General features: G+C 37.2%; 2 protein-coding genes across 3 annotated transcripts in view; both read left to right on the top strand.

Moving 5' to 3' along the window:
- Positions 1-17,745, top strand: part of LOC105670916 (venom serine protease 34-like) — a 94,459-nt gene that overhangs the window by 58,232 nt on the left and 18,482 nt on the right. For both annotated transcript variants that reach the window (XM_067352263.1, XM_067352262.1), the window contains exon 5: positions 12,150-12,354. In XM_067352263.1, the coding sequence (XP_067208364.1) occupies positions 12,150-12,354 (205 nt within the window). The remainder of the gene's footprint in view (positions 1-12,149; positions 12,355-17,745) is intronic.
- Positions 392-3,290, top strand: LOC136998772 (uncharacterized). The gene is made up of 2 exons (XM_067351961.1): positions 392-1,394; positions 3,208-3,290. Exon 1 carries the CDS (start codon positions 394-396, stop codon positions 1,390-1,392), a length of 999 nt encoding a protein of 332 aa, XP_067208062.1. The 5' UTR covers positions 392-393; the 3' UTR covers positions 1,393-1,394; positions 3,208-3,290.

Here is a 17,745-nt window from a genome sequence, read left to right as displayed (position 1 = left end):
TATGAGAGCTCAGAATCCTGACAAAAAGGGTAAAATGGTCCAACCAATTAATTACCAACATGTCAGCCTCGTAACTCACAACCGTCCAACGGGCGTGAGTCATAAGATACCCGGCTAGACAACAATAATCGCTTCTTAATTCGGTCCAACCGAATTATGATAATACAATCAAAAGAGGCTACCAACGAACCAAGAAGTATAAACTTCATTCTTATCACAGGTAAGAGCAGACATTGTTCGGGAAGATCATCATCTTGCGAAACCAGGAGTCGTTCTCGTAGTAGAGATTTTAGAAGATATGACTACGATCAAGACGACTATTATCCTACCAGATACTATAAAGAGGTGAGGAACGATGGATCTCAATATTCCCGTGACAGGAACAGACGTTCTATGCATAACAATGTCTCTATACGGAGAAATAGTCATTCTTCCCTTAGTAATTCTCCTGAACAAAATATTACACGCTCTCATTCAAGGGAGTCGTTACAGGAGAATGACAAGGGCGAAGATGCTCACGCTTTGCAAGTTTTGACAGAAATTCAGCTGAATACAGCTAAGGAGTTGACAGACAGCCCAGCGGTACCAGAACAGGATCAGGATATAGCAAAACCAGAATCCGTATTAGAGACAGAAATCTTGGAGATCTTTGGAGACCGTCTCTTGCCTGATCGAGTTCTAGCACCGGCGGTGCATAAACATTTCGCCGTCATTTGGGGTGATATTATTAAAAAAGGTTTGCCAACGGAAGAGAGAAAAAATCTTCTAAAGAAATTGCCCCCGCCAGAGAATTGTATATTTATGGACCCACCAAAGCTGAATCCGGCAGTTAAAAAGGTCTTAGATAATAATATAATAAAAAGAGATGACAGAATCATTGAGAAACAAGAAAAGGTGGCAGCGTCACTCGCCGGGGTAGCAGAAATCATTGAGTTGATCTTGAAATTAGATCCTCCAGAAAAGAAGCAACATTTAGAATTGCTGAATAGAGTTGCAAGAATACTCGCCGATTTGCAGCATGATGAAACATATATTCGCAGAAACTTAATCTTGATGAATATCAAACAAGAATTTAGAGATACTCTAAAGGACTTGCCATCGGACGAGTGGTTATTTGGAAAGAACTTAATTGACCAAATTAAGGATGCCAAGACATTGCAACAGTCATCAAAGGATTTGAAGCCAGTGACAAAATCACAGATGGAACAAGATAAAGGCTCAAAAAACTCCAGAGGCCCGCCTCGTCGAAATCAGTTCAGGACGAATTACAATTCAAGGGGGGGTGGGCACAGGACGACTTACTCGCGGACTCAGAAACCAGCCTATCGCAGCAGAAGTCATTATCCCAAGAAAGAGATCCCAAGCCAGACAGGCTTGAAAAAGAGCAAATAAACGTAAGTAACCTTGCAGGAAGGTTGGTTCATTTTAAGAACAACTGGAAAAAGCTAACTTCGGATACGACAATTCTGAGCTGGATTTCGGGATACACTATACCTTTCACGTATAAGGTAATACAATCGCTACCACCTGGTGAATCTAGTTGGTCCGCACGCGAAAGACGGTTAATTCAGAATCAAATTAACATTTTATTAGATAAAAGGGCAATAGAAACGTGTCAACCTAAGTCAGATCAATTTGTTTCTAAAATATTTCTCGTGCCAAAGCCGGACGGGACGCATAGAGTCATATTAAACTTAAAACAACTAAATGAGTTCGTGGAAACAAATCATTTCAAACTAGAAGATGGAAAAACAGTAAGACGGTTGTTAGCCCGTGGTTACTTTATGACATCTATCGATTTAAAAGATGCATATTATTTGATTAATGTCAAAAAATCGGATAGAGTATTCCTGCGGTTTCTTTTCCAAGATAAATTATATCAATTTACCTGCTTGCCTTTTGGGCTCAATCAAGCTCCATATACGTTCACTAAGTTAATGAAACCAGTAGTTACATATCTAAGGGAACGTGGATATTTGTCGGTAATCTATTTAGATGACATTTTGCTATTAGGAAAATCATATAACGAATGTTTTAAGAGAATGTCCAAGCGACCTGCCAATTATTAGAAAGCTTAGGGTTTATTATTAACAGACAAAAGAGTGAATTAGTTCCCTCGACAAGATGTAAATTCCTAGGGTTTATTTATGATTCTGAAAAAATGACGATTGAACTTCCGGAGGATAAAAGGCAAAGAACTGAACAACAAATTCGAAAATTTAGTAGAATGAATAGATGCGTAATTAGAGATTTCGCCGCATTAATAGGTACGCTAGGATCATGTTGTGTAACCTTAAAATATGGCTGGGCCCATATGAAAGATTTTGAGAGGGAAAAATTCCTGGCGCTCAAAGCCAATCGTGGAGATTATGAAGCGCATATGGTACTGTCCAAACAATTGCAAGATGATTTTGAGTGGTGGAAATCTCACATTAGCCAGACAGTATGTTCGATTAGACAATTCAGGCCAGTTACCGAGATTTTTTCAGACGCGTCTTGTTCAGGCTGGGGTGCGTATTGTGAGGACCGTAGATCGCATGGTCATTGGAATGAGGAGGAACAGGCGCATCACATCAACTACTTAGAGCTGTTATCAGCCTTTTTTAGCCTGAAATGTTTTGCTGAAGGCCTCCAAGATTGTGACATACTAATGAGAGTGGACAATACAACTGCGATCGCGTATATTAATAAGATGGGCAGTATACAATTCCCAAAATTGAATTCTCTAACAAAGCAAATTTGGACATGGTGTGAACAAAGAAATATTTGGATTTTTGCATCTTATGTGAGCTCTAAAGATAATTTTGAAGCCGATTTCGAATCACGTCGTCTAGAACCAGAGACAGAATACTCCCTATCACAGTCTGCCTTCGGAGTTTTAGTGGAACGGTTTGGGGAACCTGAAATAGATCTATTCGCAACACGAACAAATACGAAATGTCAGCGCTATGTTTCCTGGGGACGTGATCCGGGTTCAATAGCAGTTGATGCATTTACTATAAACTGGAATCAATATTTCTTTTATGCTTTTCCACCTTTCGCGACTATTTTACGTGTATTACAAAAGATTAAACATGATAGCGCGAGAGGTATAGTCGTGGTGCCACATTGGCCAGCTCAGGCTTGGTTTCCGGTCTTCACTGCTATGATGGAGGCCGAACCAATTTATTTCAAGCCTAATATTAAATTATTACGTTCTCTGAATAGACAGCCACACCCACTTTGGAAGAGGATTACCCTGGTTGCAGGAATGCTGTCCGGGAGGCGTTGACAAGAAGAAGTGTACCGGAAGAAGCAATTGACATCATGTTATCTTCCTTATCGGAATCATCTATTAAACAATATGACACTTGTTTAAAGAAATGGTGGAGTTTTGGTCAACAAAAGAATATCGATCCCCAAAAAATGGACATCTCGCAAGTAATACGATTTCTTACGGAGGAATATGGTAAAGGAGCATCTCATGGTACTCTCAACAGTTGTCGGTCAGCAATTGCTCTTTTACATGGGACAGAAGTGGGTGAAGATCCTAGGATCAAACGCCTATTTAAAGGTATTTATAAACTACGCCCAGGAAAACCAAAATATGATTCAACATGGGATCCACATCCCGTTTTGGAACACATTGTTCAGTGGGGTTCAAATGATATAATTTCTTTAGAACACCTCACCTTCAAATTGGTCACGCTTTTGGCTTTAATCACAGCACAGCGTATGCAAACTCTGGCTCTAATTGATGTTAGAAATGTAGAAAGGACAACGGAACTCATCGAAATCAAGATACCAGACAGAATCAAAACCTCCAGGATAAATAAGACACAGCCAACATTAATAATTCCTTATTATACAAAAAACCCAGCTGTCTGCGCGGCTCTAACTCTGGAAACATACATAAATAGGACCAAGGAGTTACGTGGGTCAGAGAACCGGCTATTCATAGCCCTCAAAAAACCCCATAAAGGTGTATCTAGTCAGACTCTAAGTCGCTGGATTAAATCTACGCTCCACGATAGTGGTATTAACACAAATATATTTGATGCGTATAGTACTCGTCATGCTTCGGTGTCAGCGGCAAAAAGAGGAGGTGTCAATATTGATGCAATTATGAGAGCAGCAGGTTGGTCAAAAAAGTCAGACACCTTCGCGAGATTCTATGATCGCAATATTGCCAAAGAAAAAGCGACATTCGCGAAAACTATACTAAGTAAAACACTTAAGTAAATCTATATATATCTATATATATATGTTGTTACATGTCAAGTTTAATTAATATAATAATAAACTAATATAATAATATAATAATAAACTTAATTAAAATAATAATAAACTAGTTCATAGAATTTCTGAAACACTAATTTTCCGCCGTAAAAAGCTTTAAACATCTACAATATGATCTTGAGGAAGAGGCGCGCAATACAATTTAATGATTAAACGAACTTACTTGTAAGTGAAGTTCTATCATAATTGTATGAAGCGCCTCTTCCGAAAAGATCAGTCCCACCCGGTTAACAACCCTTTTTTCCTCTTTTTTTTTACAAAAAAAAAAAAAATAAACCCCTATAAGTTTTACGGCGGCACTTTGAAAACATGAGAAACTCACCGGAACGGATGGAACAGGAACGGAAGTAAAAGTTTTCAACTGTAAATATTGTGGCGACATCGGTGCATCGTAGAGGCACTACAATATGATCTTTTCGGAAGAGGCGCTTCATACAATTATGATAGAACTTCACTTACAGGTAAGTTCGTTTAATCATTAAATAATTATACATTTTCCTATTTGTTCACATTTTTCTGAATTAGATAAATCTGTGTCCATAGAAATTCATAGTTAATAAAAAATTATGAATAAATTACATTAATTAAATCAATTAATTAATAAAAGTAATTAACAAATCAATTGGTGCAAGGAAAACGCATAGTTGTCTTTAAGAAAAAGTATGCAATTTGCAATGTGCAGCTGCGTACTTTTTCTTAAAGTCAACTATACGTTTTCTTTTCACCAATTGATTTGCCTCATTATTCTGTGCATAAAAGTATGACGGTAAGATTATTGAAAATTAATATGCAGTAGCTTTTTTAGCATGGAGCAGTTTTTCTAAATAATAACAGTTTTGTGTGATTAAATTTATTTTAGTTTTATATTGCCATATGTTAAAATGTAATTAATTTTCACTTACCTATACGTTTTAATTCTGTGATACTAGTGATACTACAGTTATTGTGCACTTTTACATGTGTCGAACACGGATACGTCAAACTATGAACTGTTAATTACATTTTCCCACTCTGAGACGACGTTGCCGTTTTTCGAATATCTACAGTCATAATGCACGAATACTGAGAAGTGGAACACGCATGTCCGATATGCCTGACATGTCAGGCTAGACGCGTGTAACTTTTTCAAAGTTCCCTTTAAAAAAACATCTCAACTCCACGTGGATAGTAAAAAAAAAAAAAAACGGTAATTATCCAGAATAGCTGCCTCACCTCCGATTTTGATAAAAATAGACTTATTCGACGTGTTTTGGTCTAAAACGAAAGAGTCTGGCAGAAAAAAACGTCGCTCTACCCTGCGAAGCGAGATATTAATTGCATGCCCATGTCGCTACGCTCAGTCGGAATGACAGGTTTCGTAACCTGAAAAGTCGTCAACTTTAACAATTAATATCTCGCTTCGCAGGGAAGAGCGACGTTTTTTTTGCCAGACTCTTTCGTTTTAGACCAAAACGCGTCGAATGAGTCTATTTTTATCAAAATCGGAGGTGAGGCAGCTATTCTGGATAATTACCAAAAAAACAATTAGAATTCATAAATCTAAAACACCAACTTCAGAGAAATTAGGAAAATGTCATATTTGACATTAGTTTTGTAGTTAACTGATTAAATTTTACAAAGACAAATATAAATATAAATAATAATATAAATAATATAAATATAAATAATAATATAAATATAAATATAAATATAAATTTGCGCGAGGGTAGAAAACAACCTATTAAAATGCATCTAGGAAGACCTCACATCTGTTTTATAAGCACCTCTCCACATGTTTGTGAAACACTTATTTTCAAAATTAAAAAGTTGTGTAAGCCATGGAAAAATCAAGAAAACCCTAAACAAATACATACGATTGGATTTGTCTCGACGAAAACTACAATTTTTATTAGGAGAAAAAAATCGATTTTTATTTGAGAAAAGTAATAATTAGTGAATTTCTCGAAAGTGGCGCCATCTGCAAACGAATTGATATCACTATTTTGTTTCCCCTATGATTTCAAACAACTTTTGTACAAAACATTTTTTTGTAAAAGGCGTAGAGAAAGAGATATTTGGAATAGGACATTAAAATGACTCATCCTGTATGTATGCATGTATGTATGTATGTATGCGTGTATGCGTGTATGTATGTATGTATGCATGTATGTGTATATATATATACAGTGGCGTGTAAAAGTTTTGAGCCAAACAATTTATATTACATATTTATTAAGTGATAATCGCTAAAAAAAATTCACATATACACATATATATAAAATGTACTTATTTGTACTTTAATTACATATATAAACTTTACAAACTTTAACAATTTTAGTTACTTTTGCATAATGTTGTATCACAAACAGTGCAAAAGTATCGCACCAAATACTTTTATTATGCGTAATGAAGAAAATATACTTTAGAAAAGTAACAGAAAATGTTGTAAACTTTTATTTAATTAATACTTTGTTGCCATGCCTTTAGAAGCAATCACTGCAGCACAACGGCGAAGCATCGATGCAATTAAGTTAGAAATGCGATCTTGTGATAAATTTTGCCATTCATTTTGCAAATCTTGCCACAATTTTGTCTTATTTGAGTGTTTTTTATTTCCTGTGCGTAATTTGAGTTCTTGCCATAAATGCTCGATAGGATTCAAGTCCGGTGATTGTGATGGCCAGTCAAGAACTCGGACTTTCTTAGCGATAAGAAATTCTTTTATTAGTTTTGAAGAGTGTTTGGGGTCATTATCTTGTTGGAAAATCCAACCACGTGACATTTTTTGAGTTGCATATGACAGCATATGTTGTGTCAATATATCTCGATACATTATAGCGTCCATAGTACCCTTGATCTTGACCAATGGACCAACTCCATCATAAGAACATGTTCCCCAAACCATCACGTTACCTCCACCATATTTTACGGTAGGAATTTGATATCTTGAGTTGTATCTTGTGCTTGTCGGACGTCGTACATACTTTCTACCGTCACTTCCGAATAACTGAAACTTTGACTCGTCAGAAAAAAGTACTTTTCGCCAATTAACTTCAGTCCAATGTTCATATTTTCTTGCAAAATCTAATCGAGCCTTTTTATTTTTTGTACTAATTAATGGTTTTTTAACACCAGCTCATCCTATAAGTCCCACTTCCTTCAGACGTTGAGATACTGTACTCCGACTAACATCAGCAAGATTTTCTTCTCGTAGTTCTTGAGAAATATCCATAGCAGTTTTTCTAATATCTGCTATCGACTTTCTTTTCATCATTTTATCGACGCGCTTTGTAGTTTTACGAGGTCTACCGCTTCGTGATTTATCAGCTAGAGAGTTCGTCAACTTATATTTAGTAATAATTCTATTCACTGTACTTTTATCTATCAATAAGGAATTAGCAATTTCGCGAGAAACCTTTCCTTGTTGAGAAAGATTAATTACGACTTCGCGTAACTGAAGGTTTGTGTTTCGGCATCACGGTAGGCAATAGACTGAAATATAGGTAAAGCAAATGTAGTATGTTTATGTTTCTTATAAACCGCACTTGTAAGATCGCAACAAGAATGTGGCTCAATACTTTTGAACACAAATCAATATTATTTGAATAAATAAATAGACAATATGTAATTTAAAAATATTATAATGTTACATATTAATGTTAAATTTTAATTATGTATAATAAAATTATATATTTTATACATATAGTCATTATTTTATATTTTATTTTATTTATTTTATTTGTTACTTATTATATATACACTGCAATTATTTATTATTTTTTTTGGGTGGAGTTCCGATTAGCGGAACCCTCCGATTTTTTTGAAACTCCACTATTTTATGTAGTTTGGCGCGCTGATTACAAATATGATAATGAAAATCGCCGACTAGGTCATTTTCAAGGTCAAAACAAGGTCAGAAAAAGTGAAAAGATATCACTTTTTTGAGATTATTTCGAGAAATATTGATGTAACAAAAAAATATTTCAAAGAAAAGTTGTAGTTTTTGTAAAAATACATTATTTATGTTTTATGCATTTTTTGTGTAAAACTGATAATTTTCGAGAAAATTGACGTTAAAGATTAAAAACTTTGTAACGGTGCTGCCCGCAAGCTGCATCGTTACGGCTACGGACCGACCATCGTCCGTAGCCCACCAAGGGCGCATCGAGTGCCGATAAACTTCTTATCATAACAACGGCGGTCAATCGCCAAAAAACCCCCCACACCCGACCGTTCCGAATTTCCGTTTTGTGGGGGGCTCGCCGCCGAAACCGCCGATGCTTGCCGATTCGAAGCCAGTCGGCTGCCAGCCGGGTATAAAAGAGGCCCGGCTGTACGTCTTCTCATCAGATCCTGTTCGCTGCTAGACAGCGAACAATCCTGCTGCGAGCGTTCTCGTAGTCCGCCGAGAGTACTCGGATTCTATGCCTTATTTCAGGTACACGAGCGTCCTCGATACCGTTTCTATCTCCGATACGAGCGTTCTCGTATACCCGTCGAGCGTACTCGGCTCCTCCGGGCATCGATCTTCGTATACAGGGCATTCCCTTATACTTAGTCGAGTCGCCGCTCTAAATCCGCCTTCGTATGAGCGTTCTCGTACGTCCGCCGACCAGATTCGGCCTCAAAGCCTCTAGTGCGAGCGTCCTCGTACTCCCGTCGAGCGTACTCGACGACCTGTTCCTAATCTCGCGTTACCGCGCACCGGGATTCATCCGCAGAATTTATCCGGCGGGCAAACTACGTCGACCAATCCGCGCCGTCGAGCAACCCGTCACGATCTACGATCGAACGGACTCGCGGTACCGTCACGAACGTACTCACCGACGAGCGTTGCGTTGTACCAACCGCCACGACACGATCATCCGCGCTTGCGCTCTCGCTGCTCGCACCAAGACGCCTCACATCGAACTTTAATAATTCAGTCACCGTTGCTTTAAATAATTATTTCGCCGTTTGCCTAAATAATTATTTCACCGTCGCCTTCATATTTATTTCACCGTCGTTTTTGTATTTATTTCACGTCGCTTTAAATAATTATTTCACCGTTCGCCTAAATAATTGTCTCACCGTTGCCGATACTTCGGATTTATTTCACGCTGCTTTGTATTTATTTCACGCCGCTTTAATAACTATTTCGCTATTGCTTAATAATTGTTTCACCGTCGCTTATATTAATCTCACCGATACTTTTACGATTATTCCACGCCACTTTAACTAATTATTTCACCGTTGTTATTATATCGATCGCACCGATACTTTTCTATTTTACGCTACTTGTATATTCTTTCGAATTCGCTTCGCACACGCTTCGCATGTACACACGAACATTGAAGCAGATCATTTGAAGCAAGTCATTTCAACATCTTAATTAATAAACGTTGTGTTTCTTTACTTTGTTATAAACGAGCATTTATTTTATTGACATACCCCCAACCGACCGAACCTGGATTCCGGCGAGCTACTCCGCGTCCGCCGAAGCTCACACGGTTTCAACTTTGGTAAACAGGTAGGACGAAAAACGGGGGGGTTCAGGGGGACAAAAAAAGGGGGGTTCGGGGGGGCGAAGCCCCCCCCCCGAGGGGGTAGAGGGCGCAGGCGGGGAGGGGAGTGCAAGGAGGAGGGGCAGAGCCCCTCTCCCCGCCTATTACATGGCTAGTCACTATTATAGAAGTTTAAAATAACTTTCAAACACAATATGCTCTTCACCTTGCGTAGGGGTCTTGCTAATCTTTTCAGTATATAATATTTTTAGTATATTGTAGACTCATATTTTTAGTAAGGCGACGATTCTATTCATATAAACTTTCTGCGCGCACACACCTTGCGTTGGGGTCTTGCTAATCTTTCCTGTATTTAATATTTTTAGTATATTGTAGACTCATCATACTTTTAGTAAGGCGAAGATTTAATTCATATAAACTTTCTGCGCGCACACACCTTGCGTTGGGGTCTTGCTAATCTTTTCAGTATCTAGTATTTTTAGTATATTGTAGACTCATTAGATTTTTAGCAAGGCAGATTTAATAAATATACATAAATTGTTTACGCATAAATATACATAAATTGTATACGCACACGCCGCTACATTCTTGAACGGCATGCGCATGCAAGCTAAGGCCAACGAACTTCGTGCGCGTGTAAGGGATAGGTTTGCTATATCGGGATTCTACTGTACACTGCTTTACATATGGGTGCAGGGGAAGGTCATTCCTCTTATTTTATTTTTTTCGAAAACTCTTAGTCCTACGCAAAAAATGTATAGAACATAAATAATGTATTTTTACAAGAACTACAACTTTTATTTTAAACATTTGTTTGTTACGTCAATATTTATTAAAATAATGTTAAAAAAGTGATATTTTTTCAGTTTTTTAATGTTTTGACCTTGAAAATGACCTTGTCGGCGATTTTCATTGTCATATTTGTAATCAACGTGCAAAAATACAAAAAATAGTGTAGTTTCAAAAAAATCGGAGGGTTCCGCTAATCGGAACTTTATCCTTTTTCTTTTATATACAAAACTTTTTTGCATAAAAAATGATATAAGTAATAAAATATTTCTTTAGTTATTGTAAATTTTAGTATCAGACGATTATATTTCTTTATATGCTGTATTCCTTTTGGGACCTCGCAATACGCATGCGCGAGATTTTAATGCATACATTTCGAGTACACGTTAAAAGAACAAGTTATCGGTCTAATGTACAATATATACCCACAATCAATTCAATGAGAAAAGGATCCACGGATAGGGTGAAAACTCGTCCGTTTCACGCAGGTCTCCCCTCACGGGACACTTAGAAAGCCACCACTCCCCCATTCCACAGAACTGTAACTGCTTGTGCAGTACAATGCTGCGTTGCCAATATCAACGCTCTCCCCACTTTGGCCGCTATACTTCTCCTATGCGTAAACCGCGGATCCTTCTCTCATTGAACTGACAATGAGTATAGAAACTGTGTGTGTTACAGGAGTAACAGTTTACTCATAAGGCGTACTTGATCACCACAAAATTGATTTAATTAGAATAGGAAAGTAACTCGTTATTTGTAATGGCATTACAGTTGCAGTTATTTTTTCAGTAACTTAACTTCCTGTCTTACTTTGTCATAAGATTATACTGCGTTGCTCGATGTCTGCTAGTCTGCTAAAAGGTTATGTTAGCAGATTGCGTAGTTTCTATTGTCAAACTGCTGTCAATTTATAATAGCAGACCCAGTTATAATTTTGCCAATATTTTGTTTATTTTATCGGATATTTCAAATTCTATATTAAATCTGTTTCTTTTTTTAGTGACAAGATTTGTGATAGACACTTTACAAATCTGTTTTTTATAATTTTGGCAGTTTGGGTGATCGACTGCACTAGACATGATATGTAAACTTGACGCGAAGCACAATGTGCCTCTTAATGTGTTAAACTTATCACTTTTTAGAGAAACAAAGGTTTGAAGCAAATTGCTTCAATTAAAGTCTTGAGTTGTTTTTATCGATTAAAAAGTTTTTATTAATTTTAACAGATAATCCGTTTTTAGCATACTTATTTGGAGAATAAAAAATTTGAATAAATTGAACAGAATCTTTTAGAATAATTGAAATAAATTGAAAATTATGTCCGTTTTTTAAAAAATGGTTTATTTTTTTAGAGTAAACTTAAAATATGACAAGCATGTAACAAAAAGGCTAGCAGTTTTTAACCTTAATTTCAACAGTTTATTTACAAACAAAGATCAGCTTTTATAAAAAAGTTAAATTTGCAAAAAATTTTATACAAACAATTTATTTAAAAATCTAATTTAAAAAATATAATTAAAAATATCCAATTATATAATATTATTTTAAATGTTAAAAATATGAAATATCTTTACATTACTTGAATTGTTTATTTAGCCTAATAAATATATAGTAGGTGGAAAGGAAACTGCAATAAATGAATATCCTATGATGTGCGGACTCGTCGATAGCATTAACAAAATTTTATATTGTGGTTGTACTATAATATCTGGACAATACATAGTGACGGCAGCTCATTGCGTGGAGGGTAAAAATATTAATCAAATTGGCGTTATCATTGGTGAACATGATGTACTCACAGGTAATGTTGTTAAAATATATATTTATCTAAAATTAAGAATTTTTAAGCATAAAGAATCGACTCCGATTGTTAATGCTTAAGAAATAAATTTTTAAAAATTAATTATAAATTATTGATCTACATAGTACCAACAAACAATAATCTCTCAATGAGAGATTTTATATTAATAAAAAATAAAAAAATAATAAACAAGAAAAAATATCAGGGTGAGAGTGACTAACAATAAGCTAGAAGTCAAAACCTCGAAGTGTTTTCCATTTACAGAGTAAATGTTTTCACTATATTAAACTATTCAGGTCCTACACTCTAGTATTCCCTCTTGTAGAGTAGAACATAAACGCCATACAATGCTGTGTAATTTTAAAATTGAAATAAATAATGGTTTTCTAAGATTCCAAAATTAAATATGTATATAGGAAAAATTAGACGTAAAGAATTAATTGCGGTTGTTAATGCGGAAGAAATAAATTTCTTAAAATCAATCATTGTTAAAGATCATCTGAAAGTGTTCTTTATTTTTCTTTATTTTTTTTATTTTACTTTTCTCTGTTTAATTTAGTTAATTCATTAAGTTTACTTTCTTTAGTTGATAAGGCAAATAACTTCAAGTTCTGTCCATACCCGACTTTGAATATTCTTGAAGCGTTGTGTCAACGTTCTATGCCCCACTCTAAGCACGGCCAGTATACCGAAAAATTGTAAAATAAATTTTCGCGCAGTTCAAGAACCCCCCTCCTTTCCCCCTTCCTCGATACCAGGTTTTCGGAAAGTGACTCGATTTTTTGATCGTTATCCTCTCTTCTGAGAACTATCGTGCGAATCAATTCAACGAGAGTCTTGAGATTTATAATATTTCTGGGACATACGCTCGTGCATCGCAAAAAGTGTGAGTTCATAAACTTTGTTAGAGACATATTAAATACAAGTATCGTACCGAGTGTTATCGTTGTGAATCACCGATACACGAAGCTAAAAATGAGAAAAACAAGATCGTCCTTGCTCGGCAAGCCGCTTTAGTTATGTGGTGGTCTAAAATTAGTGTGTGGTCTAAAATTTGCTTGGTATTTCTCTGCGTTAACTATTATAATTTCGAGACACATTATTATTTCGTTTCTATCTGTATATTCTTCAAAATTTAATTGTCATTCGAACTCTTAATTTAATTTTAACGAAGAAAATAAATCGGATCTGGTGAATTAAAAGTGAATGATTATTTAATTGTATGATACATGGTCTTTCCTTTCGCACACGCTCAATCTCTCTTGCTCTTTTTCATTCGCTCCTCTCACTCGCTCTTATCGAAGTCAGTCTCGCTTCGTAGACGACGGCAATATTTCTCATTTCTTCTCGCTATTCCTCGTCGCTCTTTGTCACGCTTCGTTCTCCACAAAATCTCCTACGCTCTCTCTGAGTGATATCAGCCCTTCCCTTTTTTTTCAAAATCGCAGCGCACGTACAAGCTCTTTCGCGAACAATTATGAATTGTTATAGTCTATATATAGCAGCGCTCGGAATTAGTTGCACATTTCGGGCCGAGACGACACCTCCTGTTCCCTCACTACCGCCCGGCCGCTGGCGGCCGAGCCGCCGATAGTTCTGGCTCAGGAGCGTTTTATATTAGAAATAGGCTGGATTGTTTAGGCATCTTTCAGGAAATCGTAATATTTTCTTTACTACATAAATAATGTTTCTTTTTATTAATACATAATATATATATATTTAATTATTAATAAAAATAAACATTATTTATATAGCAAAGAAAATATTACTATTTTCTGAGAGATGCCTCAACAAAACCCAGCCTATTTCTTATATAAAACGCTCCTGCGCCAGAGCTATCGGCGGCTCGGCCGCCAGCGGCCGGGCGATAGTGGGGTAACAGGAGGCGTCGTCTCGGGAATCGGCCCGAAATGTGCAACTAATTCCGAGCGCTGATATATAGGATCAGTAAACATTGAGAATCTTAGAAAATCATTATTTACTTCGATTTTAAAATTTCGCTGTTTATATAGCGTTCATTTTAGCAAATAAAGATATCGGAATGTTGGACCTGAGTAGGTAAGAATATTCATTCGATAAATACGGAAGACCTGGGTTTGACTCATGGTTTAATCATTTGCGCCCGGATGTTTTTTCTTGTTCATCTTTTTTTTAATTTTTTAATTTTTAATTAATACATTGATTGTATGGTGGTCATCTATGACCAATGTTTGTCTTTTCAGTTGTACCCTAGTGGTGATTGATGTGAATGTGGTGAACTGATGATTATCATGATGGTCACTGATGATTCATGGTGGTTGTTCCGTTCGTTGGTTCCCTTTTAGGTCTGAGATAGCGATCTCACTTACCTGGGACGGAACCGTGTGCGATCTTTAAGGAATAGGAGATGAATCATGGTGGTCAACTGGTGGTTATCAAATTGTTTAGAATAATTGCTACAAACAAACACCATTAAATAAAAATTTTGAATATTATTGTTACGTCCTGATAGAAGTTTATTTTTTGTTGGACTCGGCGATCAATATAAGCGGGCCTGACCGCACGAGCCGAGCGGTAGCGTTTAGGACTAGCGACAGGTCAGCGACTGGAAGAGTCGTTTTTACTTTGTCGACAGGTCAACCGCTCGCTGGTTCCCTTTTGGGAACTGAATCCCTTTTACCCGGGACGGAACCTTCGTGCACAATTTGAGAGGGGAGGGGTGAGGGGGTGACGAACGAGGAGGTGTGATTAAATGAATAAGAACGAAATTTTAATTTGCTAATGGCTTAACATTTTAATTTAATTGGATATTTAATTTTGATACCAAAAACTTAACTCTTAATCGCATGTGTGTATTTATAATTTCTGTGTTTTTCCTACAATAGTGTGTGTGTGTGTGTGTGTGTGTGTGTGTGTGTGTGTGTGTGTGTGTGTGTGTGTGTGTGTGTGTGTGTGTTTCATTTTTCCAGAGAGAGGACAGAGGAAATAATAAAATAAAGAGGAATGAACTGACTTACTCGTTGCAGAGTAGCCTCGGATTAGTGCTGAGTAGGTTCGGATTTCGGATCATTCTAAGTGGGCGCCCTGCTGAGGGATGGTGCTGTATAGGCGTCGGACCCCTTTTTGGTAAATGTGTGGGCACCCTGCTGCGAGATAGTGTTGTACAGGCGATGGACCCTCCTTTTGAGATACACCACTTGGTCACGGCAAAGTATCGATTGGTGACACTACTCGCGACTAGTTTTACCTTTTTAATTCGCGGCCCAAACTACTCGAAAAACTGTTCAAGAAACTGAGCAAAAAAACTGTGTGAAAAACTGTGTCTGGAGCCACCAGAATATGGGTTTTTACCCTTTTCTTGGGGTGGATCCATTTGGAAAATCTTAGGTTTTTGAGGCGGGGATCGAATAGGAATTAGTCTTGCAAGAAGATTTTTAATGCGGGGGAGGATGGCGTCATTTTTAGCTAATAGGATTAGGTTTAGGAAATTAGGTTACTTGAAATGGGGGTAGGAAGAAAGGGGCCCTAATGAATAAGGAGTAGCGTCGTTTCGGGTTTATATACAATGGGGGTAGGTTTTTGAGATGGCATAACCCAGTTGGTGTTAATTAGCATAGGTGGGATGCATCTCAGTGTCTTAAGATCTGGGTGGGCGTAGTCTTTAGACCATACGATGGATGGTCTATAGAGGTGCTTGCCCCGATTCCCGGCTTTCGGATTGGAGAGTTGAGAATCGGTATATAAGTTTCCAAGGCCTTGGGTCACTGATCTAATAAATTTGACAGTTTACGACTGTCGCGTGCCCTTGGAGTCGCGTGGAGAGTGCGACTAATGCATCTTGGTTTCCCAGACCTACTGAATACGTGCGCCGTATCAGGTGTCGCGCCTTCTCGGCGTGCGACTGCGGTCATTGCCCGATCGTTACTCGGTAAAACCCTATCTATTAGCTAGGGTTCTCGTAGGTGGAATTCAAGAATATGGCTAGCTGGTGCCAGTTTTTCTTTTTATCTCTTACTCTAAACGTCTAGAGTCAACTAAAGACTCCAGCTACCGCAAAGTTTAGATTTTTACAATTTTTTTGGCGACGATAGGCACGCTGAGCGGCCAAGGTATTTTGAAATATCTATCCCCCTTGCTATTTTTTTTTTGTGAGAAGGCTCGAGCTCGTGGTGTCTCTTGAGAAAAACAGCTCTGGCGTTATAATATTCTTTAAAAGTTTTTGTTGGTCCCGCGTTTACTAGGTCTGATATTTAACGTTATATTTTATTCAAAAAAAAAAAGAATGGTGGAGTCTGATCGGGACGTAACAATATAAATAACATGAGTATCAATATAAAATAATAGCTAATCTCTGTAGGTTAATAGAATGTTGCAATATCAACTGAAAGCACTACACTCTGGCGGGCATGAATAAGATAAAAATGGAATCCTCAATAAGATAATCGCATCATTTGTAATGATATAGTATAATTTAATTCATATTAATGTGGTTCCAACAATACCATCGCTACCAAAAATATAGAGAGTAAATTGGATTGAATGTATAAACAAAATATTGTAAAAGAATAGCAGATAAAACAATTTTTGTTTCACTTGACTGTACTTTCCACACGTAAATGACAATATATGTACGTTTACACGTACACTATTATATTAAATGCAAAATGACTTGTAACAAATAAAAAATATTGTAAGTTTATTTTACAAAATTAAAAATTGGTTTTGTTATGTTTTACCTGGAGAAAGGCGGTCGGACCGTAACTGCAAGGTGAATAACTCACAGATCAGAATTTAAAGCTCTGACTCTGTGAACCGAACGGTTTATTTGTTTCTACAAAACGGGAACAACTGGAAAGTCGATTTTACTCCAGTTTGCGGAAATACCGTTCGTTGGTTTCCTTTTAGGTCTGAGATAGCGATCTCACTTACCTCGGACGGAACCGTGTGCGATCTTTAAGGAATAGGAGTCGAATAGGCGAGGTCTTGTTGAATTAAATGATTAGAGGGCATTTAAATATAATAACTATTTAATTCTAAATTGGAGAAACTAAGATACATAATTCCGTCTTTATAAAATTGTTTGCAGCTGTATGAAATACAGTAAAAGTGTAACAGTGTAGCCCGCAAGCTGCATCGTTACGGCTACGGACCGTACGGACGCATCGTCCGTAGCCCACCAAGGGCGCATCGAGCGCCGATAAGACTTTGTAATAAACAACGGCGGTCAATCGCCGAACGGACCCCCACATCCGACCGTTCCGAAATTCCGTTTAGTGGGGGCCCGCCGCCGAAACCGCCGATCAGTGATGCGATCTTTCCCACAGTGGTCCCGGCTCGGCTGCCTCACACAACCTTACAGAAGCGCTACGTCACGTATCCGTGTGAGCTCGGCTGTTCAACCAATGGAAGAGA

This window comes from Linepithema humile, chromosome 3 (genome assembly GCF_040581485.1).
Source record: "Linepithema humile isolate Giens D197 chromosome 3, Lhum_UNIL_v1.0, whole genome shotgun sequence".
Lineage (NCBI taxonomy): Eukaryota > Metazoa > Arthropoda > Insecta > Hymenoptera > Formicidae > Linepithema > Linepithema humile.
The sequence above is the reverse complement of the archived record's forward strand: the minus strand, read 5'-3'. Positions and strand labels throughout refer to the sequence as shown.